At 41.0% G+C, this 26646-nt stretch overlaps 1 protein-coding gene across 1 annotated transcript in view; it reads left to right on the plus strand.

Annotated features, from left to right (window-relative positions):
• Positions 1–26646, plus strand: part of ALCAM (activated leukocyte cell adhesion molecule) — a 121580-nt gene that overhangs the window by 75480 nt on the left and 19454 nt on the right. Inside the window, 7 exon segments of the mRNA XM_065675934.1 lie at positions 7508–7608; positions 10345–10564; positions 14551–14615; positions 14975–15062; positions 15901–16083; positions 21011–21138; positions 22850–22979. Coding sequence (XP_065532006.1) covers positions 7508–7608; positions 10345–10564; positions 14551–14615; positions 14975–15062; positions 15901–16083; positions 21011–21138; positions 22850–22979 — 915 coding nt within the window.

Consider the following 26646-nt stretch of genomic DNA (forward strand, 5'->3'; position numbering starts at 1 on the left):
GCTTTTTTTATGTAGTTTGAAAGCTTTGCTAACTTGGAAAGCAGTATGTGTTTTACATTAAGTGACAAAGAATGCATTTAATGGACATCTGAATTTAAATCGGTATGACTATGGACAAATTTCTTTTGTATACCTATGAAAAATTCTAGAGACTTTGATTGTGATTACTGTCATGATTATTGCTTTATATATAATATTTGATGTTCCTAAGCTGAGAAAGGGTTATTAGTCATCATTATTTAGATGCAATCTAGGTGTTTTGGTACACTCAGACTGAAAAAGCTTTTCTTCTCTATGTTCCCCAGTGTACTCCTTTAGCAGCGATGATGATAGAAAATGTTCAGAGAAATACTCAATGTGAACCATCCCTAGGGTAAAGCTTACAGTAATGATAACCCCTGGAAACTATGCACTGTACCATCTGCTCTTGGAAGGACAGAGCTTTCTAAGGCCTCTGCCTGGCAGATTGAATTTTCCCTCATTTCAAAAGACTGTGCTAAAATCGTTCCAGTTCAAGCTCAAGCAAAGCTTACAGGAGGGGAGCGTGCAGATGCGAAAGCTGTACGGTAGTGTGGGAAAATAGCCACCGAAATAGTGGAACAGCTGGATGGAATCTTGGAGCAGAAATAGCCCTTAGTGAAAGAAACAGCAGTAGTCTGTTTGTGATCAGGCACACGGCACCCAGCGTTTTATTTGGTCGTGTTGTAGGACTTGAAAAACTGTGGTTAAAATGCTCCATGGGATTTTTTGACCTAAACTCATGCAGGTCTCAGCCTTGAGCTGGCATTTAGGATTATGTGAAAAGCCAAACCATATGCACATGTAGGAGAACTCTGCATCCCATGCGGTGCACAACTGGCTGAGCTATAGAGCAAAACACCAGTGAGAAGCATGCATTGACCTCGGTCCTCTTAAGGAGGGGGCTGAGGGTTTTTTTTATTGATGAAGTGATAGACCCTTGCAGCCTTGGTCAGATGGGACAAGTTAGCTAGCTTCTAATTATAGCTCATTTCTTTGTACTGATAAGGAAAACATTTGATGGAATTAGGAGCTGGAGCATAGTAGTTATCAAGTGCTCATAGCAGGAAGGGTTTCTGAAGTGTTGACATGTTTCCTTCAGGATTTTTTTCCTCATTTGTAAGGAAAAACTGTTTTAAACAAGCATAATGCTTCTTGTAGGGTAATGATAGCTGAGTTTGGATGGCATTCAATGCCTGCTCTCTGGTGGTTTTATTATCTTCGTAGCTTTAAATACCTTGCCTGTTTCCTGATGTGTACTGCCTGATGCCTTGATGTTGCTGGGTGCCAAGCTCCATCTTCCTAATCTGCCTGAGTACTTGGCAAAATCAGTGTTAAGCACAGAAATACTTCTGTTTGTGTGGCTTGACTGCTTGTGTCTTGGGAGCTAAGTAGGTGTTACTTTGACCAGCTTGTCAAAAGAAACACAACATCCTCCAGAATCACAACCATGTTTTGGGTTGGGTCTTCCCCCCCCCAAAAAAAAAATGAAAACAACCCCAGATGTGCATTTCCATTCAGTTACTTCACATCTTCAAAGAGCTTAAGTTAACAGGGATGATTCCAAAGGGTAATTGCAGTCCACTGCATCAGTGCTTAGATGATGATAAAGGAATTTTTTTCCTTTGGTGTTAAAATTGCCTGGCTCTAATATTATTCAGGTTTTAAAGCTCATTGAGGAAATGCTGTGATAAAGTATAAGAAACCCTTCAGCCAGTTGTTATGTTGATTCACAAGTGTTTGTTACATTAAATACTGTTGGATATATATATCTGAAGTTAATTTCCCTTGATGCACTGATGATTCTCTTGTAACTAGTAGTCCTTTGAAGTCCCAATTACCCATATGTGGATTTGTTTCACTGTTTAAACAGGTAGAGATAAGAAACAATAGAGTGTTTGTCTAACCCGTATCAGATAGCATATCCATAAACACACACTCTTTTGTTTTTAATCATATTTGTGTGACAAGCATTATCAATGTTAGAATTTTCTTGGAAGTGTTTACCCTGCTTCCCTACTTTGATGCCCAGTGTATGATACAGGAAATGATCGTAGCACCAAACTGAAATGGGGCCTGTCGTATGCATGGATTTTGATAACAGAAGCCTATTTTTTTTGCTTGCTTTAACTGGTCTTTTGATATCCCGAAGTGTATCTTGTGTTTTCAGTGCTGTCAGAAGATTAATGACCGCAGGCGTGTCTGTGCGAGCTGTGCGTAAGAGTGCCTCTTGTAGCTCATGTGAAGAGGCTTGTTCTCAGCAGAGCAAGCTGGATCGCAAGGGCAGAGTTACTGAAGAAATGGCACCTGCGCCTCTGTGGCAGAGTTCTGCAGACTCAAGACTGAGCAGCATTTGGCTTCCAGGCTGTTGTGGCTCAGCAAAGAGGATTGTTAAAGGCCCATTATATCCATACAGGGCTTGACCCCATTTTTCAGCTGACTTTGTCAGGCTTGGGGGGGAAACATGAGGTCCATGATGTGTGCTGTATTTGCTCTTCTATGCATCCATGGAAAGTGTTGTGAGAGTTAATAAAAGAGTGTCCAAGGAGGAGCAATGAAGCTAACGCGGTTTAGTGGTGGACTTGGGTTAGGGTTATGGTTGGACTTGATGATCTTAAGGGTGTTTTCCAGCCTAAATGATTCTGTGATTCTAAAAGGTGAGTTCCTGATCTTAAGAATGTGTGATTATTGGGTTTGTGAAATAGTGATGTTTCCTGAAGGAGATAATTTAGGCTGGCTCCTAAGTGGGTACACAAGAGGACATGTGTGTATGCCTGTATAACTGAAATCCCTTTAGGAAGTGAAGCGCAGAAAGAGAAAGATCCACTGGTTGCTACTTCAGAACTGATAGCAAACACCATAATAAAATACATATTTTATGGAGCAAAGCTTTTTAACCTCCCATTATGAATTAAGTACAAGCTGATCTAGGCTACCTAGAGATATAATGGAAGGGCCAAAACCTCAAGTAAAGACCTGGAGTACTAATCCTCATTTAGAGTTTCCAAAGTAGTTAACTGCAGTTTCTGAAGTAGATGCTAAATAGGCATAATAGCTCTTGGTTTCTGACACTTCCATTCCAGGAGCTGCTGATTGACCTCCCCTGCTCTCTCCTGCATATTGCTGCAAAAAGCCATAGCAGCCAGCAGGTCCCGCTGTTCCCTAGTAATGCGACCTTCCTCCTTGGGTGCAGAAAGTGCCAGAGAAAGCATCATTGCTGAACCTGCTGGGGCAGAAGCATCAGCAGTAAAAAAATTAAGCACAGAAAGAAAAACACGGGACAGCTCTGTGGATTTAAAACGTCATTTAGATCAGTGGACTCCAGGGTACTGAGGGAGGTTCGGCTGCCCGGTTTTCCAATGGTTTAGCGACTGGAAGTAAGCTGTGCTGTGAGGCAGCTGAGCCGGCTGGTGAAGGTGAGTTTCGGGCAGTATCTTTGCTAGTGATGGTTTTCAGATGCAGGTTCATGGTCTCCCATGGATCTTGCACCTGAAGGGTGTTTGGATAGCCTGGTGCTGTTTGACATTTGTCACAGAAATGTTACTCTTCAGCACTTAAGGTGCTTGCAGGAAGAAAAATCCTCAGGATTCCATATGGAAGGTAGAGGTGGAAATCATGGCTGTTTTCCACACACTTCCTGCAGCTTCTGTTGTTTCCTCAGAGGAACATCAGCTTCCTGATTTTTAGATACCTTCTATCCATTCCTCTTATATGAGCCTTTGATTTGAAAATAATAATTAGTCTTAATTACAGCCCGCATCAGGTATTCCTGGTGAGGATCTGAAATAACTTCCTCTGCCATTAAGCCTCAGTTCAAGTAGTCAGGTTTTTTTTGTTTTGTCACCCAAATATGTGGGTTCTGCTTTGTTCTTCCTTTGTGAAACACATGCAGAGAGGTGGGACAAAGAAGGATGCAGTTAGCAGTGCTGTGGGGATGTGGAAAATACTGTAATTAAAAGCATCAACTGCAAATGTCATCTCAATTTAACAGTGCCCTGCTGGGATCTTTCTCTGAGTCGCCATACCTCCTCATGCTGCTGCTTTCTGCTGTGTCCAGACCTGTGTGGAAAGGTTTAATCTGGTTCAGAATTTCTTTAGCAGTGGATCAGAGAGGGGGAAATAAGTTAAACCTCAGCCTGCTCAAACATGTATTTAAAGACATGGAAGGAAGGTGAGCTGGGTTAACCTGCTATATAGGTGTGAATTCATATAGGTATATAGGCTATGAATTCATAGCTAGTTCGAGTAGAGCTTCTCCCAGCATATGGGACAAGATGCTGCCTCTGACTGAGTGTTGTTATTAACAGCATTAGCTCAGTTGTAGTAGGTAACATCTGAAAATCATGCAGGGGAGCTCGCTGGGCTCCTAAAGGTGCATCAGAAATACAGAAGGGCAGGGTATGATGTCTAGTAACTTCTTGCAGTAGTATTCCCTACAGTTGTCTATGTGCCCTGCTGCAGTTAACAAGGTAGGAGGGCATTGACATTGACCCTGTGTTGTATTAGTGCATGGAGCAACTCGTTCTATATCTGTAGTTCTTACTTTATCTATTTATTTATTTATTTTCCTTACAATGAGCTGGAAATTATGTAAAGGGCTCTCAAAAAATGATGGCTGATGATAAGCTCTGTTGTATCATTAAGCAATCATTCAGTTTGCTGCTTCATCCCACCATTTACATCTAATAGCAACAGAGACGAGTTTCTGGAGTTGTTGAGGTGGTTTTTTGTTTGTTTCTTAGAGGTAAGGTTTTGCAGTGTTGCTTTGTGATGATGACTGCAGTTCCTGCAGTGAAAGTTTGCGGTTACTCAACTAGTTGACGCTCCTTAAATGGCCTATATTTGTTGCTACTGAAGTGGGAGGAGAAAATTTTTATGGCAGGACCTCTTGTATTCTTGTGAGGATCATTTCTGTGCATTTAAAGTAAAACTTGTGTGGTTGCGGTTCTGTGTTAACACATTCCTAGAAAACTGGCAGGATTTATGGCAAGACATGATTTTGGGGTGGTTTGTCCATCCTAAGGAATGCTTTTGAGATGAAAGAGATTTTCTAAAATCAGGGGCCAGTCTTGCCTTTGTCAGGCCATTCACTGATGACCTGCTCTGAATGATGTAAGTAAATCATTGCCAGACACAGTTTCAGTCACACTCGCGAAGCTATTTGTCAGTTCTTCAGTGAGGGATACTCGCTACCTTAGAAACTTGCAGGGGTTACACGGGTGTCTAGGGGAGAGCATCCTCACAGCTCCCACAGGGGCGCTTTGTTTTTCCCTAATGACAGGGAGTATGTCCTAGCAGGAGGAGCAGTTTCAGTTTTCCATGTGATGCAAAATACCATTACAGAATTCAAATTACTCAATGACACTTGACTGGAATTTGAATGGGAACTAACCAGCTTACTAATGGAGTATGTATTTGCAAGTCTCGTGTGCTTTCACATCCACGGGAGAGAGGAACCAAAAGGACTGCTTTCTCCTAACTCTGGCAGAAGTGAGAATTAGGATTCAACTTGCAAAGCCAAAGCTGCATTGTTCCCTTCCGGGAGATCAGAATGAGGGTGAGTGCAAGAGAGGGCCAAGGGAAGAATTTGTTCCAGCTTCAAATTTTACTTCCATTTATAGTTGGATTTTGTAAACCATTGGTCCTATTTCCATAAAATCGAACTTAGCTGGTTTCTTATGAAAACCTTTCACTTTTAACGATTGCTCTTACTCAGCACCATCTAGTGGGCTGCCTGCTCTTGTCACTTAGCAAGCTGCTGGTCTTCGTAAACAGCGCAGCAAATGAGAGCGTGCAGGCCTTGTAGTGTGAATAACATGTTTGTGACTAATGATAGCGTCAGAAGAGGATTAGCAGTTGTTCAGTTGGAAGGGAGCAGTGTGAAGGAAAGAAAGTTTAAGATACATGCGAGTAGCGGTGCCTGTTAGCTCTTGCGTTCCTTTGGTCGCACCAGCCTGTTTGCCTGTCTCTCTGCCTTACTGTGGGATGCCATCCAGGTTGTAAGCATCTCTAAGGAAAGGTTTTGGAGTACGGTTTCTCTGTGCATTACCACACGACCCAAGTCACAGCCTCATTTGTTACTGTGATACAAATGGCAGATACGAGCTCATGCTAAGAGCAAGCTTTGAAATCCTCACCTGAGGAAAATGCTGTGGAGTCTTTCTAACTGGAATTGTAGGCAAGGGATTCAGTGTTCGGCTTCTTGACATGATTTTGTTTAAAGAAAAATAATCCCTTGGGAAAACTCTCCCTGTGGAGAGCACATCTGCAGTCAGTATAATTGACAGGTCATCCCAGTAGCCTGGGGATTTGGGAGAAGTTCAGGGATCTGAGGCTCAGGTCTTTGGGGGTGCATGGGAACAGGTTTGATGTTTCCAGCTCTAGCAAGAAGGGCTGAATCTCCTGGAAAATGAATGTTTCTAGAAGGAATGGGTGTCTCTGCGGCTCTGGCTACATCACCAGCATCCTACTGCTCTCCTTTAAATAAGGTTTCTTTGGCAGCAAGCCCTTCATTTTGCAGCTCCAGTTGCAAATGAAGGGAGAGCAAAGTAGGGGAGATCCTGAGGCTCTGGGCAGAAGACCCTGACAAAAGCTGCAGACATGTGGGTATTGCAGGGAGCAATACGCTCACTCAGTGACACCAGGAAAGCACCAGAGGCAAAACTTTCCTCCAGTGCAAGGAGCAGGGGCAAATACGGAAAATAGGAACAAAACAAAGTTGCATTATAGCAAACGCCCCAACTTGTAACAGCTTTCCCTTTAAACTTGCTTGTGTTTTAACATTTCATCACTTTGGGGTCTGGTTTTTTGTTCAATTCACATGTTTTGGACAATAAGTGGGTCAGTTTTATTCTGTAAATTTGTATGCATTAGCACAATAATATTGTGCTGAGCTTTCCAAAAAAGCTGTCCTTAAATAATTCATGGAAGCATTTCACTTTTCCAAAATCTAAATGTACGATATAGTTTGTTTACCAAGTTTAAGGGAACCCAGCATTTAAATAGCATTCTGTTTCTTTTATTTTCTTCCAAGTGTTTAATGCAGTGCAGCAGGCAGAGCATCACTTGTCGTCTGGCCTCCTCACAATATTGCATTGCAGCACAGGCTCTCCAGGCAGAAGTGGCTGGGTTTTGAGACGGAAGAAAATGAAGGTTTAGGGTTTTTCCTTTTCCTGAAGTGTCAAGTTTGAGACAGTAGCTGTGGATACTGATTGCAATATACACGTTCATCTGGTTGAGCGGGTGCAGTCCCCACTTGACTTCAGCAGGAAATGTGGGCCCAAAAAGGTTGTAATGTTTAAATAAACAAAGTTAGTGACTGGAATCCTATTTTATTAGAGGGTTGGGTGTAAAACCCACATGCTGGAAAATAACCATTTGTCAAGGAGGCGGCTCTGCTTTTGTAATAGCTGTGAACCAAACGTTAGCTAGCATATGGGGACTCCAGAAAACACTTAAAATTGTTTCTCTCTTTCTGTTTCTCCTCCAGCTCTGGGATTGTACACAGTAAATGCAGTATATGGAGATACTATTACTATGCCTTGTCGTCTAGAAGTACCAGATGGTCTTATGTTTGGAAAATGGAAATACGTAAGTATAGCTTACCTTACCTTCATTAGAGCTGGTATGTTATTTTTTTGTGTGTGAGAGTACAAGATTCCAATTGGTAGGATTTCTGCCTCGGATACAGAGACATTTATTCCTGTGGTTGTAAGGCTGCAAGATTCCGATCTGCATAATTTCTGCCAAGGTTAGAGTTTTGAGGAATTAATCTCATTGTTCAAGAGAAATAATTATTCGGGAGTTTTCTGCCAAGCTGTATTAGAGATCTGGCACGTTAACCATTGGTGTCTCACTTGCTTGATAGAGCCATCATTGTACATTTGAATACTTTTGAAGTGGGCTGCCTAGAGCAGGACAGTGTTTTGTCCCTGGGAAAGTGACGTCCTTTGGTTGGTTGGGCTGACAGTCACTAAAAGCTCTTTCATGCTGCATTGTATTTAATGGATGCTGAAGAAGAGGGCAGAACTGACCTCAGTTTCTGGTGGTTTCGTTCTATTTCTGGTGCACAGAGGACAAAGGTGAAAACACGGTGTCCTCTTGGTTGTCATGGTCAGCTTGGAGTTAGAAGCATCACCGGATATCATTCTCCTATATATGACTGGTACCCCAGGCCAAAAGGAGAGCAAGCATATCAAAGTCAAATGAAACCTTGAAAGCATGTGTACTGAAAAACACCAGGATACAAAAACCCTCATGCTTTTCAAACTGACATCAGGACAGCTGGCTTTCTTGCTTCTGTGAAGTTCAGCTGAACCTTCTCTCATGCTCAGACCAAACTGTTACCAGCAATAACAAGTGATTTCTACTCTAACAGTGGATTTAAAATTACGTAGTACTTTCTGCGTAAATGGCATCCACCAGCCTATTTTACATCGTTCTGGTCTGCTGCTGGGAGGTGTGTCATAATCCCTCCCTGCTCCTTCCTTTGTACCTGGAGGTTTGCAGCTTTTGCAGCCCTCATCCACCCAGGAGTTCCTTCTTTACAGACATGTTTGGGGAAACGAAGACAGAAGTCAGTGGAGAATGTTACGCCCAAAAGGTTCAGCGAAACTGTTTCACATAAGCGCTCAGAAGATGCGGTGCCTGCATTTCACAGTGTGTTTGTTTTAGTCTGCTGGCTTTTTTGGGGAAGACACAAGTCTATCTCTATGAAGACGCAGGGCTATTTTGAGGGAAAAGAAAATGCATTATCTCTATCTGGAGCATTCGGATTGCTCATCTCAGACAAGTACCAAGCAGCAAATGTTATATCATCTTCTAAGTGGAAAGGGACATGAAATCTAACGTGCAAAAGAGACCTTTTAGTTGTTATTGTATAAATTCTTGACACAGCGCCTGTAACCATGTGAAAATGGTATCTGTTCTCCCAGGGCAACTGCCAGCCATGCAGTGCTTGGTGTGTGAGGGGATGCTAGGGTTAGGTGAATATTTCATTGGAAGAAGGAGGAACTACGTTTGCTGCTCTGCTGCTTTGGGAGAAGCAATTCATGTTCCTGGTGGGAGCCCAGGGGCACTGGGGAAACTTGCATGCTGGCAGGAGCAGGCTTTGCTGCCTTGAATGTCTGCCTATGCCTGCTTGTACCCTTCTGGGTAGGCTTAGAGTTAAGAGCTCGTTTGCACTTGACAGCCAATTTACTGTGTATCAAGTCAAGGCAATACTTTCTTTCCAGTGTGACAGGCATCTACAGTGATCTGAAAGTGGGAGAAGGAGAAAGACTGTAAGGGAATTTAAGCTTCACATTAGCTGTTGCCTCTTACTCCGTGCCCATCTCTGACAGCACCCATCTCTTGTAACAGCATCTTCCTGCTTTTGTGGGCTCTGCAGTCAAGCTGAGGTATTGTGCTGGGAACACAGCTTGCTTCAGTGCTGCAAGGTGCAAGGGGTAAAAGAGAATGGAAACCTCCTTCAGCCCCCAGCACAATACTGGACGTAAAGATGGAGTCAGCCTTCACCTTACTTTAAATAAAGACAAACAGAGCCTGTCCCTGCTCTGTGTGTGTATGAGGAGGGGGGAATCAAATCCTGCAGAACTCCACCTGTAACTTTGTCTCTCAAAAATGCTTTCTTTTTTTTTTTGTATGGGAGTCTTATGCAAGGCTGTCAACTTTGTATTTCTTCTCAGGATGGTAACAGCATACTGATTAATATAAGGAGGATGTCTAGAAAATGCTATTTTGCAGATTATCAGGGCATGCATAAGTAATAATATTTGATTGTATGTATAGTCCCATGCCACAAGCTCCTGAGTCCTTTCAAAACAAACAGAAAGATAGTTAAAAACTAATTTGGAATAAAATAGGCAGTTTTGCCTGATTAAATCCTGCATTTGGAATGAAGTCTGAATATCCCAGACAAACAATATGAATACGTAAAACAATCATGGAAAAGAAAAGGAAACTGAAGCTTCTAAGTCAAGCTCACGAATGCTTCTGTTTCAGGTACTTTTTTTCATGCAGAGGCAGCTAGTGCCAGAACCACCAGCCTTCATCAGAGAAAGCCCTCTGCTATGCCAAAATTGAGCCAAGGGATTGAAATGATCTCTACTGATGATATTCTCTATGTGTACCACAGCAGTCTTAAACTAGCTCTTGCGTTCCATTGAATTTCTTGTTTGTATAGCAGAAATTAATCAGGAAAAAGCCATCTGATGTAGTTATCAGATTTATTTTTTTTTAATCGAATGATGCATTTGTACCAATTGCAAATCTTCAGGAACTTCTAAATGAGTGTGCAAACTAGAGGTATTTATCTTTTTATTATAGGAAATGCCGAATGGATCTCCAGTATTTATTGCCTTCAGATCATCAACAAAAAAAAATGTGCAGTATGACGATGTACCAGAGTACAAAGACAGGTTGAGTCTCTCAGAAAACTATACATTATCCATCAAGAATGCAAGAATCAGTGATGAGAAGAGATTTGTATGTATGCTTGTTACAGAAGATGATGTTTTCGAAGAGCCAACGATAGTCAAAGTCTTCAGTAAGTAGATCTAGTTGTTACTACCGTTAACATACATCAGCATCTGAATCGTAAATTACAGAAACTTTTGTTTAAGGGAAGGATTAAAGCCAAGAAAGTAAGTTTGGCTGAGTAAATTACTAAGACTAGCAAATCTCTGCAGCTTTCAAAAATGTAATCTACTGGTGGCATTTATGTAACAGGACTGCCTGCACTTGCAGTTTATTCATGATAAGTGCTGGCTCAAAGAGAATTTTAGGCTTTGATAATGACTCACTTATATGATGTCATTTGGCCTTGGAAATGAAAAATGTAAAATTAGCACTGATTATTTTCCATTTGTTCTCCAAGTGAATTTTTCTGCAGGAGGGAAGCATTAACTGTGTGCAGTCTGCAAGATGAGATCAGGGGAGAGGTTTAAAGCAGCACCGAGCAGCCTATATGCAATGGTATGAGCTGTGAGGGAGAGGGTGAGAGGCTGGAAAATGAGCTGCCAGCCCCAAATGCTTATTCTGTCCTCTCCAGAGCTACCAGGAGGAATACCTGTTTGCACTTCTCTCTCAGAGCACAGCCAAGTTTTAGCGATACCGCTATAACCCAACTGCAAGACTAATCTGCAGTGCAAACCCCAGTGCTCTGGGACACAGTCGTGCTCAGGTTATACAGGAGTGTGGACAAACCTGGCCTTTTCCCCGTGCTAATTCAGAACAGAAATGTAATCCTGACTCAGCCCCATTTTTAGGGGCACAAGTCTGCTGCGGCAAAGGTTAGCATCTGTGAATGCTGCCCTGTGACTGCCGTGGGTATCTTCCTCAGCTTCATGTTTTTATATGGTGTGGTTTTTTGGCCTTTGTTGCTCTCCAGATGCAGATTTACACAAAGTAAGTCCGTTGTGGGAACATGTTGACTGCGGGGATGGACAGTTTCAAAGAGATCACACTTCTGCCTGAAAAATGCAAAGTCATGCTTTGGAAGGACAGCCTTGTGCTTCTGTCTGCAGAAGGTGTCAGGGAGTCATCAGGGAAGTCTGTTGGTGGCATAAGTGAGTTTGAAGCTAGATTAGGAGTCAACAGTAATTCTGTTCATTTCACTTCTAATTTGACTGTGGGAACAATTGAATTAATGACAGTAGGGAGGAGTGTGCTCAGAGCACACATAGCTAACACAGTGCTTCAAAGGAAAGGATGACGAATTATCATGTTTACTTACCACGCAGCAGTAAATAGGTAGATGAGACAGTGGTATATAGTAAAATGAAATGCTAACTGCTTGAATTACCGTGTACTGTACTAAATATTAACGCAATGCTAACTCAGCCACGGAGCACAGCTTGTATGTTTTATTGTATGCATTAGTACTAATAGAGAAATCTTCTATTTGCTAGGGAGGTAAGACTAGAGGATGCCACACATACTGTGGCAGACTTAGCACTACAAGGAACAATAACCTTTGCAGCTTTTAGTTTTGAGTTCACAACTTTATTTAGGGTTATTTTAACATTTCTTTGCATTTCACTTCCTTATGTGTGGTTTCTGGTTTTTCATTTTTGCTGGCTTGCTTTCTGCCTTGCTCGTTCTAATTACAAAAGAGTTAAGAATGGCCTGCAGGCTTCATTTATTAAAGCAGCAGAGTTTCTAACTCATTGAACCACAGATACAGAGCTAAACTGCAGCAGTGTGAACCCTCGTAAACCAAAATCTCGCGCACCTGAAACTCAGCTGTATCCCAGAAGTTGTGCCTGACAGCGGGTTTTACTGGAGCTTGTCATGTCCTCAGCTGTGCTACCTGATTAACTCAGAACTAACGAGCTGAAATGGTTCATTGCACAGGTACCACCTGCTAGTCTCGTTTACCGGACTACTCAAACAAGCTCTACCAGCTTTCCAGATGGATCCTGTCAGCATCTTTTTCATGGAATTAAATGGCCAGTTTCCAATGCTGAGCAGCCCAGCAGCCATGAGCTGCTGTCCTACCATACTGATGCTTGGCTTTTGCAGGCAGTAAGCTTTTTTCCCCCCTATTATAGAGTCTATACAGAGGTGCAAAATGCTCTGGCAAGCTCTTAAGCTGAGAGATAAGCAGTGGGCTGAAGCTGCAAACCCACCAAAGTGGGCTCTGCTGCTGCCAAGTTTACAATTTCTTCTTGCTTCAGACCTTGAGCTCGTAAATGCCAAATAAGTCTTCTGTAGGGAATTGCCTTGGTGCACGTGCTCTGGCTGTGGGAATCTGGCAGCGGATTATTTCCTTTCAGAGGCTCCTCTGAGGGAGAATGTGGCTGCTTCTCAACTGGTGTCTGCTCAGTGACCAGGTCACTCAAAACAGGGAGAGCCACACAGGGGCTACAGAGCTGCAGTCTTCCCTTTCCTTCAGTAGGAGCATTGCAGGGCTGGGGAGGCCAAAGGACCAAAAAATGGTCTTCTCAAACCAGACCTGGGGAAGGTAAGAGATGAAAGGAAGCAAAGCCGAGGCAGGGAAAGGTGTTTTAGATCAGCCAGCGGTGACTTGTAACAGGCAGTGAACTGTGCATGTTTATGGAACCCAAAAATCTGAACCAGAAAGCCTGTTAATGGTCTTGTGAAACCACACTTGCTTGAATTAACATTAAAATGTTTTGTCCTTGACAGGTTCTTACAGAGAATAGGTTAACCTTTTCCCATTAGAAGTAACAAAAGAGAAATAAGTATGCACATATCTTAAAAGAATAATCTTTACTAGCCCTTCGGAGAAATTGTGATGGTTTTGGTGTATAGCTTTGACTTCTTTTTGGCTGTTGGGGGTTTTTAAACTGTCAAATGAAGAGGTTCTTTTATTGACTTTCATTTCGGTTTTGAGCCGTTCTTGTTCCATCCTGGTGTAGTCTTCCAAGTGAACAATATATGTGCAGTTGTGTGCACACAAATACACATGCATACATGCACACGTCTACAGAGCAAATGGATTATTGTTGAAACACGTTGGCTTGCAATCTCTGTGATAGCAGGAGCAGCACACCTGCACATCAGTAAGCTCATCAGTGTCTACAGATTTTGGCAAGGTAGTAAGTTCACTTTGGGCTGGGATTAGTGACATACACACATTATTTGTTGGGGAGCTTGCTTTCCGTAAGCTGGCATAGTTTAAGACGTTTCAGTCTGTAAAAGTATATAATATGAATGCTTTTTAATGCAGTATAGCTAGGGTGCAGAGGTTTTTTCGACTGTATAAACATTGATTTAATCCCCCCCCCCTTCCCCTCTCCCTATAAAATTGTGGGGAAAACTGTCTCTTTTGGAGATAAAAATTTGCATTCCGGGCTTCAGGCCAAACTATTTTAACAGACAAGTTATATAGTCTCTAGAAAGTACTCTTTTACGATGGAAACATTGATAGATCCTCCACTTTGGCAGGCTAAGAGGTCCATCTACCATAATAAAAGCAAATAAGAAGACATACTGGCACTGAAGGAAAAGTTTATTTTTTTTTAAGGAAGTCATAACTAACTCAGAATCAGTTTAAGTAATTACATTTATCTCTATCATCTTAGTTTCTTAAATGTAACAATCACAGTTAGGAAAAAATAAACATTAGAAGAATGATTAGGTTGAATTGGTTCCTTTATAATGTGACAGCTCGGCTACAGTAATATCCACAGTAAAGCTGCTTTTCTGTTGCTATCATTTCTGTACCACTGGTTTCTTCTCCAGCGTGTGTATCATATAAATCAGCTCAGGTTCTCCTCCCAGGTGCTGCACTGGTATGCCTGGCTAAAAAATGTGTTGTCAGAATGCATGGAATTCATTATGACAGGTTTTAAAGTGATGGCTCTTTCCTTTTCAATCCATCTGCTTATACTGAAATAGAAGTGTCTCACTTTTTCTCCTTGTAGTGGCAAAGTGTAGGTAAGACCATACCAGACCAGATTGTTCTATTTAGTCTCAAAGTCCATGAGGGCTTTTTAGCAACATTCTGTTTTTCAAACAGCTGTTTGTGCTCCCTTCACTAGTACTTTTATCCTATTTATGTTTTAGAACAACCCTCTCAACCAGAAATCTTGCATCAAGCAGACTTCTTAGAAACAGAGAAGCTACAAATGGTAAGAGCAGCATTCTCCCTCAAAGCTATGTGCCTGACAGCTGCCTGAAGTCAACATGGAGAAAGGTGTTGGAATGAGGCTTAGAGAAGGATGCATGTGTGTCTGTGAGAGATCGTGGTCCATAGCCAGTTCCCTCGCCACTGCTGTACTGGCCCGTCCTTATCTTAGACCCCGTAACAAACCCTCTTCCACATTGTACCAAAGCCTCATTGATGGGTTTTGTCCTGTTTCAGAAAAATGGTCGGGATTAAGCATTTGAACTTTTGAGAAATTTGAACCCAAAGCACCATAAGCAAAAATTGAATTATGGTAAAACATAGCGGAGAGAAACAGCAACTCATTCCTGTCTGTTCTTGCAGCTTGGGGAGTGCGTTGCAAGAGATAGTTATCCTGAAGGCAATGTTACGTGGTTCAAAAATGGGAGAGTTTTGCAGCCCGTGGAAGAAGGTACGTTTCAATAATAGCCCATGTCCCTAAATCCTCAGGCAGGTGTATGCATGAAGAATGGTGTTTATAAGAGTTGCTCTGCTTTTGTTTAATGTATTATTCCTTTAAGGAAAACTACTTCTGGAAAGATGAAACTGGAAGGAAACTTCTAGGCCATTCGAAGCACCCAAGCTATGCCACATAATCTCTTTCTTTCAGTTCCAGCTTTAAAACTACATCACGGGGAATGAGAGTTGCCTTTGTTAATATTATTGCAAAGCTATTCTTGAGCCCGTGTAGCTAGTAGAAACCTGAATCTAATTTCCAGCTTCTTATTAGGTGTTAACTGTCTCAATTTCCTACCTGTCCAATATTGTGTTTGGAACATGTAGATAATCATGTCTTTATGCAGGTATTCATTTTCCAGGATATTTACAAAGAATGCTTGTTTTTTCACTCTCTTTCAAACTTGATTTTGATGGGCTAATCAGACCACAATATCTTACCTTCCGTAAAATAGACAATACTTACAAAATTCGGTTGTACATACGATCCTAAAAACCGATTTTGCCAGGATTTTTGAGGCCTTCTTTCTGCTTAAAAATCGAGCTGAGATTTGCATGTAAAACCCCACCAGTTTACAATTAGTTTTCTGGTTTGATTTGCTCTAAGATGTACAGCATGTTAGGATTTTGTTGATAAAATGTTCCCGATGTACATCAGTGTACAGTCTCTTGGGTAATGTGTTGTGTTGCTTGCATGTTTGTGTCCTGATAACAAATACGGAGTAAGCAAGAACCTGTAGGAAAAAAGGCTGCAACCTTGCCTGTGTGACACTGAAACAGTATTTCCTTTTCAGCTGTGGTCATAAATTTGCAAAAGATTGTGGACAAGTCAACTGAACTCTTCACCATGACGTCCTCTCTTCAGTACAAGCCGACAAAGGAAGATGCGAATGCCAAATTCACTTGCATTGTGACATATTATGGACCATCTGGCCAGAAAACAATACAGTCTGAACCAGTTGTCTTCGATGTTCACTGTAAGTTATTAGAAAGCACCTCTTATTTTATGGAGTCTAACTTGGGCGTGGGAAGCAAAATCAGAGACATTCTACAGAATTAGAGACATTGCTGCTTGCCTGTTGAGGTGGTTTCTTCAAAGGTGGTTTGCAGCAAGAAGGTCTAAGTACACTCTGTGTAATTTTTACTGCAGGTTTACCTGATACTACTTTCTAACATTAGAATGCTGAATATCAGGACTGTGTTGACAAGATGAAAGTGGTAACCACAAAAGCTTAGTAAAACATGCTTTTCAGAGCTTTAACAGAGGTTAGAGTGGTTCATCAGTGACTGTTTGTACCCCTGAAATATGCAATAAATACACAATGCAGTTTTTAGTATACTAAAATGTTTTCCGGTTTTGCAGAGACAGCACCAAACAGCTAATGCAGGCAGACTACCTTGCACATAATGCAGTAGCTTGCATACAGCTGAAAAATGCTGATTTTTACATTTAAAATGTGTCATTTGAATACTGGTAGACTTTTACATAGAGAATCTATAAATAATGATTTCCAGCTGGCCTAAGTCCTAAAGCAGCTTCCTTACTTTATTACTAACCAAGTGGAAATTGTGATTCTCCTTTGAATAAACGAAATGGGCAGTTGGCAAGGAAAGGTCATAGTTGGTGGTAGCAATTAGAGAAGGGGGGAAGAGGGTTTCAGAAATCTTGTAAAATGACCTTGTAAAATGGCCTTCTACTTCCGAAGGACTGTAGAAGGCAGCAGGTTGTAGCAGAATATAGAGGAACAGGAGATACTCAATATGTCCACGCAAGTGTTACCTTTCTGCACACTTCAGGTAATACCTCAATTTAGAAGTCCTTTCTTTGGGAAAGATACAGTCTATGTCTACAGTCCAATATCTAATAGGGTTTTGCTCTACATTGTGTAACAACTCTATAATGCAGTTCAATACAGAGAAAATCAGTAAGGGACTGGATTTCTCCAGCTAGCCCATCTGCTCCCTTGTCTTGAAACAAAGGCCACAGGCTTGAAGTAGGTAGGTCTGCCTAGCTGATCAGTTGGTTCTCCTTCACAGGCAAGGTTTAGGAGGGGTAGGAGACCAGTTTTGACCTTAGTCAAATCATATAAAACCTTAGAGCAATTGCTCCTTGGTTTCACCTGGAGAAGCCAGAGTAAATTACAGCCTTCTTTTTACAAGCCGTTTGTCCAGAATGACAACCAGCAGAAATAGAGAAGAAAACCTCTGGGACAGCAGTCATTATAATTGGAAATAGCATAGGTATTTCCAGCCTGCAGAAACATATCCCATCACTTTAAAGCTAGAGGGGTTTTTTATATTTTGGTTTTGCTTTAAAGTTGGGCACCAAATTTCCCTGGTGTTTTCTCTTTATTTCTCTCAACTGTGGAGCCCCATGACCACAAATAACTCCTGCTGTGTATGGCAGATCTTCACAGGGAAGAATTGTGATGACCAGAAAGCATTTCTTGCTATTACTTGCTGAGAGATCCTTTGCTGTCCTCATTTCCCCTCCACTTTCATGCATCAGACTATTTCATCTGTTGAGGATGAGTCTCTTGCAGATTTCCATGGTACACATAGTATGTGCACTTGCAATTAAGGACTACCTGATATGAAGGAAAAGGAAGTCTGCACAGCACTGCAGAATAGTTACTGTGCCAGATATCATGTGCATTCTGTATGAAACATTTTGTTTTCTAGACCAGCTCTTTTAATCCTGGTCTAGTAACACACAATTTAATTAAGATAGTTCTTCCTCCAGAGACAGGCAGTATCACTGTGCTGCTAATGAGGCAACAGTGGGAGGCAGGCACACCCTTCAGCAGTGAAGAGGCCTCAAGTATGAACTTTGGGTTTAGAGTATGGAGTTATCCTTTCTGAGTATTTTCATTTGCTATAATTTCCATTTCTTACTCTGCTCAAATGCATCTCCAAATGAATTTATGAAACTCTTTATTAATAGATGTCCAAGGCTTCAACAGATGAATTTCATGACTGATGTTACTTGATGACAGTGATGTCTGATCTTTTCTTTGTTTTGTAATTTAGTTCAGTGATCCTAATTAGCTTCTTTCCCAATAAATGTGGTGGTTTGTGGTTTTTTTTTTTTATAAGTCAAATATAATTCAGATGAGGCAGACTCCAACTCAAATAAATGGAGGTCTTCCAGGGTTGGGATTCTTTTTGAGATTGACTGTGTCAAAACTTAACTGTGTTTTGCATCTCTGAAGCAAGTAGAAGAAAATCACGAAGCAGACCTGTTGTTTGTTCCTTGCGATTTAAGCATTTATGCATAAATGAGAAAAGCATGCTTAAAACTGTGTCTACACAAGATTGTTTTAAAGATGTACCTATTCAGTCAGGATCTAAGAAATGTTTTACTGTTTGGAGGTGGGGTTTAGCTCTGGGCTAGTGCAGCCTCTAGTACTTAAGTGTTTATTACCTAGTTGACATCCTGGAAGCAGCCAGCCACTGTAAGAGAGGAAGAGTGAATTAGCTCGTACCATGTTGTGTGTTGTCTGGAATTGGATAACTTTTGCTCAGCTGGCAGTAGTTACCGGATTTGGTTTGCAGCTGTAGCAAGCAACCTGCTGAAAGTAACGTAAGTAATACACGAGAACTCCTGGAGCTGGACATTTAGATAGTATCTCGGGTGTCTGAATTCCCTAAACTCCAGTTATGCTGGGTTCTGCTCAATATTAATCAGTGTAAAAAGATACTGTTTGTCAGTGGACTTTCCAGTCATGCCCTGTTGTTAAGAGTCTGTCTTGTTATGGATAAACTTCATTACATGACAGATTAGTCAGGCACTATATTCATGCTGCTTCCAGCACTGGTATTTCCCTTGCAGTTCTGCAGTTGCGGCCATGGTGGATCTGGGATAGCAGCATTCATTTAGTGAAGAACTGTCTTTTGGATCCCAGACTTCTGCTCTTGTGGAAAGCAGACTCTCTGGTTTAGAGAAGCCCATGGTAAGGTGGGCCAAGCTGGGGATATGTGCCACTGAGAGGCAAGATACATCTTCCCCAGCCCCCTCTTGTTTATTTGTGAAAGTAAGGGAGCCCATTACCTGTGCTAAGCAGCACTCAGCACTGCACTGAACACTCTGGTTTCCTATCATCAGGTTGTGTTTTCCTCAAAAGGATGACCTCTTCACCCTAGAGAACAAATCAGTGTTTTGTTACTCACTTCTGTAAATATTTTTTTTCCAGTTTGGAGAATGAAATCAAAGATTTGCTCCTGGTTGATTGCAGGAGACAGAAGGGTAACATATTCCTGCAGGGAAGACTGGTGGTTTGCAAAAAGTCATTCTTATCTGTCCATTTTTAATGCCGTTCTGTTCATCTCTGTGGGAAAACCTGTTCCAAATTAAAATCCTAGAAGTCATCTTCATTATAATTCATAGAATCATAGAACAGTCAGGGTTGGAAAGGACCTTGAGATCATCCAGTTCCAACCTCCCTGCGATGGGCAGGGGTGCCTCATCCCTTTTCATTCTTGAGACAGAGCCTAAGCAATTCAAGGGTATATTTAGACATCCTTTACAGTAACTTTCACATTTAGTCATCTTGTCTCCCCTTCTGTCAAGTTAATGCAAAGTTTCTGCAGCAGGCCAGCTCACCAGACAGCCCCTGAAACATGGGGGTTTTGCCCAGCTGTTGTCAAGAGGTGCGCTTGGGCTTCCTGACCAGCTACTTCATTGCATCTGTTGCATTCCACACCAGCAGTGATGCTGGACTTCTCTTTCCTAAGCAGGCTGAGTTGTGCTTCAGCTCTGAAGGTACTGAAATGGAAGCTATTCGGACCTGGAAGGGAGTGGAGGGTACTGTATCTGAAGGAGGGAGGATGTAGCTTGTTTAAGCCCAATACCCATCCTCCTATGAGGAGGAGAGATGCTGTGTTAGGGTTCTCAGTCATTAAAAGGCCACAGCAAAATGCAGTTCATGTTAATTGAGAAATCCCACAGCAGAAGACAGACATGATGAATGCCTTAAGGGCCGGGAGGGCTGTGAAGCACACGCTTCACTAGACATACGAAATCAACTGTCAGGCAAGGGTTTCTCTGCTATGTAATTTTTTTTTAGTGTCTAATAAGATGCGCTCTACTGTGTCTTGATGCAAGACTGGCATCTTTGGTGGGATTTATTTATCCATTAAAACTAAAGCACTGAGAGCTTTCTGCTCCTGTTCCTGTGCTTTTGTTCATTTTCCTCTCTTTTTCCTTTTTTTTTTTTTTTTTAATATATTTAGGTTTCTATTTGGAAAGAATAGCATCTATTAAAGTGTACTCTGTCCCTGCTTAAAAAAAATACCAATGTAAAAAGTAAGTTATAGTTCAACTTCACTGAACATGACAGAAGTATGTTACATTTACAGTTTTGTTGACTATGTTAAGGGTCCTATTATGTTCACCAGATTCATCTTTCTGAAAACCTGTAGTGATCAGCATATAGAATAGGCTGAACATAGTCGCTTAGTTCATATTTCTTTCTTTTTAATGCAAGAAGGTTATTATCTAGTACTAATGCAAGGCATTGAGAGCTTCAGTTGTTTTTCTGATTGCTGCAGTCCTCTGAACAGTAAGCTTCACAGAGAACAAGTTAATGCCTCATAATGAAATCACACCATGGAACTGTTCATACCCATCAGGGTTTTTTTCCTTTTAAGTACATGACATGGTTGTAATCATTGCTGTTTCAGTTACAGGTATTTTGGTGAAGAAAAATGAATGAAATCATACGGCTTCTTTGCACTTACTTCATTGGCAAAAAAGTGTGATTAACGTCAGTTCTTTTTACATATGTGAATACCTTCACCCATTTGATGATAAAATCATGTACTCTTCGGCCATGAATATTGTCTGCATAGTGTAACAGTGCAGGTTTTTGTGGAAGCTATTAAATGTGTACATTATTTTCACAGATCCAACAGAGAAGGTGACTATTCAAGTGCTGTCACAAAGTAGTACGGTTAAAGAAGGCGATAACATCACTCTGAAGTGCTCAGGAAATGGCAACCCTCCTCCACAGGAGTTCCTGTTTTACATTCCAGTAAGTCCTGCCTCGCTATCACTGTGTAGTGAAATATTCTGTATTGTCCCTTCCTACAGATACTGCTGCATGCCAGTGTATCTGTGACTTTCTAACAAATGAAGGAGTGAATTCAATGCAACAAAACAAGACAGACATCAGCCATTGCAGCAGGCTCTCAGAATGCCTCACCTGAGTGGGCAAATTATTCTGAAGAAACATCTTCTGCACCCCACCTACCTGAGGTTTTTTGAGGCTTGGACCCACTAGAAATTACTACTACTTAAATTCATTTCCCATCATCAGATATTCTGATAAGAAGCAGTTTTGACTGAAGCCATTCAGCATCTTGAATGAAACCATCTCATCTGTTGTCATAACAAGCAAAGATCTAGCAGGGAAAGTACAAGAAATCAATTCAGCTATTTTTTTTTTTTTTTACTTTCACAGATGAATCTTTGTGCAATTCCTTTTCTTCAGTTAATTCATTAATTGTTGCCATAACAATACCAAAAAGAACAAGTGCGACAGCACAGAAGAAAGCGCAGAAAAAATCTGTCAAATGCATAAGATGCATGGTACCATTAATCTTAGTATTGGTGAAATCCACAGGCAAATGGGGCTTTATATTCCTAGTCCTGCTTCCAGTGTCCTGCTTCTCTTTCCTAGTTTATATCCCTTTTTTTGTTCCTACTGCAGTAGCAAACAGCTGTTTTTGAGGGAGGCCAAAGGCAGTGGCATGCTTCAAGGCATTTCAAAAACTGCATGTCACCTTTTGAATATAATCCTCATCTACTTTGGACTCCTGGCATGTTTGAATGGCCAAAGAGCTGTAAGGGAAACTAGGAGCTGAAGTCTTATCTCAGAACAGCCATTTAGATTCAGTGAGTCATGCTGGGAACCCACTGCTAGGGATGAGACAATATATGGTATCTCCCCTCGCTCTGCTATCACAGTGAGTGAGCTGAGCACCCAAGTTTGTCTTACCTTCAGTCTCCCTCTGCCCGATACCAGTCCTTTTTCTCAAGGGCAGTTGGAATTGGTGATTTCTATGCAAGACTCATGGTATATTAAATCTGTTTCTGAATTCAGAGATACAAATTAGGGGTTTGTTCTGTGCTTGTTTTAAAGGTGGTTTAAGTCAGTCAGTTGTAATTGGGGGGGAACTGGAGAACTGGGCAGCCAGAAAGCAATGTTTGCTGCCTAATTGAAAACACCAGTTTTTGTAGATAAATACATATAAAGTGGCGTATACCCTACCAGACTCCATACCGTGATATGGATAGAGCAAGGTTTGTTTGCGCTGTTTAAAAACTGTGCACTGCAGTACACTTCGTGATTTTTCCTAAACTGAATATATAATTTCAGATACAGATTTAGAGGCACAATTTGTTCTGCTGTTGTGATTTCTACAACACTCTTATTTGTAGACTGTCTCCTGCTTTCTCCCGTTTTCTTTCTGCTAAATGTTCACATTTTGTATGTTAATAACCTCTTAAAATAAGTTAATCATTCAATTAAAAGAGTAAGCTCTTAATTGTAGGTGGATTTTAATACTCTGATGTCATGCAGGAAATAAACCTTAGTATTACTAACAGGTAATTACACTTCAGTGATGCTGTGTCTATACATATTTTGGTGTATTTCAGTACCCTTGTAATAAGAAAAATCCTCATAAGAAACAAATGGTTTTAGTAGGCCCATATGCAAGTGTTCTGTTTTCCATCCACAGGGAGAAACAGAAGGCATAAGAAGCTCAGATACTTATGTAATGACAGATGTGAGGCGAAATGCAACAGGAGAATATAAGTGCGCTCTGACTGACAAAAGCATGATGGATTCGACCACCATCACCGTGCACTGTAAGTCATTGAATTTTGCACTCCTACTTAGGATACTAACACGCCTATCTTGGACCTTCTGGGATGCTCTCTCTCTGCTTTATTTAGGTAGATGAGTCTAGTTAACCTGCAGAGGACCTAAATGATGTTGTTGAAGTAGTGTCAGGGCATTTTTATGTTTTCAAATATATTTCTGTTTGAAAATCTTAACATTTTTTGATTCATTGACCTAGATAGCTTCTCTTTATGTAACCTTTGTATACTTTGTGATATTATTGCACTTTCACATATAGTGAAAATTCCAGTACCTTGTTTCACTCATGTGAACGTATAAATGGCAAATTATTACGCTTCAGCTGCACCTTGGAATGTACTCAAAATATACAGACCTGGTATCGCTGAAGGTTATTCTTCATAGTCACTTTCACATTAGTCTGATATCCTCACATCTTTCCTCAATGAGGTTAATGTGTAAGTCAAGGGAAGAGACTTAGGAATTGGTTATGTTCACACAGGACAAGTTACTTTTTTCACTTTCCCCAGAATCATGAGAGCTGCAGTGCGCAGTGAAGTTTCTTTCGCTGGATTCTAGAGTATTTACTCGTACTTTATCAGCAGTGTTTTGAAATCACTCACTGACCTGGCTGAACCATTGAAACAACGATAGCTTTTCAATAGCTGTTTTTAATCTCCTTATGGGAGAGAGCAAGAACAGGAAATCCTTCAAACTTTGCTATACTATCACAGGCTATGACATGAGACTCAGGCCAGTGGCACTAGGTTTCCGCTAAAAACATTGGTTGTCTGTAGTCTTCCCAGTAGCATAAATACCTTTAACATTTCATGGGTTTGGAGGGACATGATGGATAATGAAGTTTAAAGGCTTCCACAGTGATAATACATTATATGAAAAGAAACTTTGTATATGTGGGTTTGATTTTATTTTTTTCTTGGAAAAAGTACAATTCATGCAGAAAATATCTGTACATGAATAATTACACTATTCCATTTAATAAATATTTTGCATTTAATAAGGTCATCTGCTGTTTTCCTGTCCACTCCTTCTCTTTGCCAAGAGTCTGGGTGTGTAAAAGCTATGAAGAGAGCTCTTTACTACTGCCACTAGCTGCTCAATGACAAAGGTAGCTTGCTGGTAGTTCGCTGTGGTATAACTGACCCTTTTATTTAAGTCCAAGTGGATTTCATGTCTGCTTGTACTTCCATAAATAGTTACCCTAAAGAATGGCTTCCTCAGCTCCAAGTTATTTATAACAGGACAGTTTTCCTTTCTCTGCTATTTTGTCTGCATGTCAGAAGAGCTTTACTACAGAAGAGAAGCATGTATTTTCTTGACAGAAGTCTTTCCAGTGCTGGCAGCTAGAACAGCTACTCAGAACTCGTAGGTACACTCAAGTACCCTACTGCTTCTCATCAATTCCGGTTCATTTTGTGTCGTTTTGGGTTTTTTAAAACACCTCTATCTGCAATAAAGCCTTTGCTTAAGTGGGGCACAGTGACCTGGAGTAGTTCTGAAACTCCTGAATGCCCAGACCATGCTTTATCTTTAAGCTGCTTCAGTATCCTGCCTTATGCTGGTCTGAAGCATTTATGCAGCATGCTTGCTTGTGAGAAGAGCTCCCCTGAAAAAAGCCATAAACCCCTTGGATGCTCTGTAATATCCTCCTTTATTGTTCAGTTGCCTGCATTATATCAACTTCCCAGCATAACTGACTAATTTTTACTGCTTTCTCCTTCTAATGTACTTTCAGATTTTTGGTGCTACAGATTCAGATTTTATTTTTTTTAAATGCCTCCATGACGGCTTTTTGCCCTCCAAATAATACTTATTAGCACCTATCAAATCCTACTTTTTCTCCCTGTTTTGCTTTATTGCTTAGCTTTTCACATAGGGGTGAATATTGCTGTCTGTGCTGTTACACTGAGAAGACCTTAGTTCTGGGTCAGGGCTTTTTGTTTCGTCACATCCAATCTTGGCACTTGAGATTTTCTTATTTTCACTTAAAAAACCCCAAATGAAACAAAAACCCAACAACCAACAAAAAAAAAAAAAACACACCCCAATGCCACAAGCAAACAAAACCACAAAAACCTCAACCCAAAACCCCAACAGAAAGCAGGCAATATAATAATCATTTTAGTTCAAATCTGTGAAACAGCTTACAGTGATTGTTATGTTGCAACTGTAATGCTTTTCCACAAACAGGTTTTATTGAGCATTATAATTACACTGGTTCCTTTCAGTGTCTAGGTAGGGAAAAGGTGTCTTGCTGGTATGAGAGTACATTAGCACATTGTAACCCTTAAATATTTTTGTAGCAGAATATCCTGGCTCAATACCAAGCTCTTTTTTTTTCCAAGGTGAATGTAAATTGTGAGGTTCATAGCTGAAAGTTTGACATTAAAGCGTCTCAGTTACTCAGTGTTTTAGGAAATACTTTGTTTATCAAGTAAAGCAAGGGGGGTAAGAAAGAGCATCTTCCTCTACCCACAGAACATAAGGGGAAAACTAGACAACCTGAGCTCCTGCCCCCAGAGCAGGTGCAGGATCTGTGCAGCACGTCTCAGTCTAAAATCTGGCAGAACCGTTGCTTGTGTATGGTGGGATTTGCCCCTCAACAGAGGGTGCAAAAGGAGAGAGGATTGATGTGGGTCTGGTTTCTTTACACTGGGTTATTAACTTTCTGCTATCTCTGTTCCTTGAGTGAGTTTGCCTAGGGTCAGATGATCAAAACCTGCAGAGGCCAGGCAGGGGACACGGGTGAAGCCTTCTTACAACCGCTTAAAAACTGCTATAGTAGAACACTGTGGAAGGCAAGGAAAGCATCCAGCAGTAGGTGATGGACATTCCTTCCCCCAGCTGTGAAGAAGCAGATGATTGTTTCAACTCACAGTTCCTTTTCTTGATTTCTTGCTGTAGTTGTTTCTGCATGTAAAAACTGTATGTATGTAAATACATATAATGTGTATACACATTATATAATACATATATAATTGTATGTATAATAATACATATAATATGTATGTATGTAAATCTGCATGTATGGAGTAGGGGCTGTGGAACTTGCTCTGTGTGATGCTTTCCTTTCTACTAAAATGTGTTTTCCTGGGGAAATAGGTTTGCACAAACCTTCCAGTAAATCACAGGTTTTAGCATTTGTGTTTCTCCGTAGGTACTTTTAAGGAGTCTTTTTTTTGTGCTAGAGACTCATTGAAAAGACAGGGAAAATCACGTTTTAAATGTTGCATGGAAAAATCTGTTCTCGATAGACTCGAAGTTTCTGATAGTTTGATAGTATTATTTAGGGAGTTCAGACTACCGGCAAGTGCTGTGCATAGTTTTCCCAGTCATAGCACAGTATTCCTTTGGAGATGTCCTTTAAAAGCCTGTCCTATAAATGCAATAGAGTTTCAGAACTGAAATGTTTGCTACAGTCTTCCCCACATTAATTCCATACCTCTCTCACATGATGTGTTAATACATGCAAAACTGCACTCTCTGTCTCTTCCCTGTCCTACTTGGTATGCACAGGCGGCACTGAAATCAATGCAAGACTTCAAGTGAGACCACATTTAGAGCTATCATATATCGAAAATGGTGTCTGATGAAAAGTTTGTTTTGAAGAAGGGTTCAAAGCCAAACAGAAAATGTATGGAAAAACCCTTTGCA

Source organism: Lathamus discolor, chromosome 4 (assembly GCF_037157495.1).
Source record: "Lathamus discolor isolate bLatDis1 chromosome 4, bLatDis1.hap1, whole genome shotgun sequence".
In the NCBI taxonomy this organism is placed as follows: Eukaryota; Metazoa; Chordata; class Aves; order Psittaciformes; family Psittacidae; genus Lathamus; species Lathamus discolor.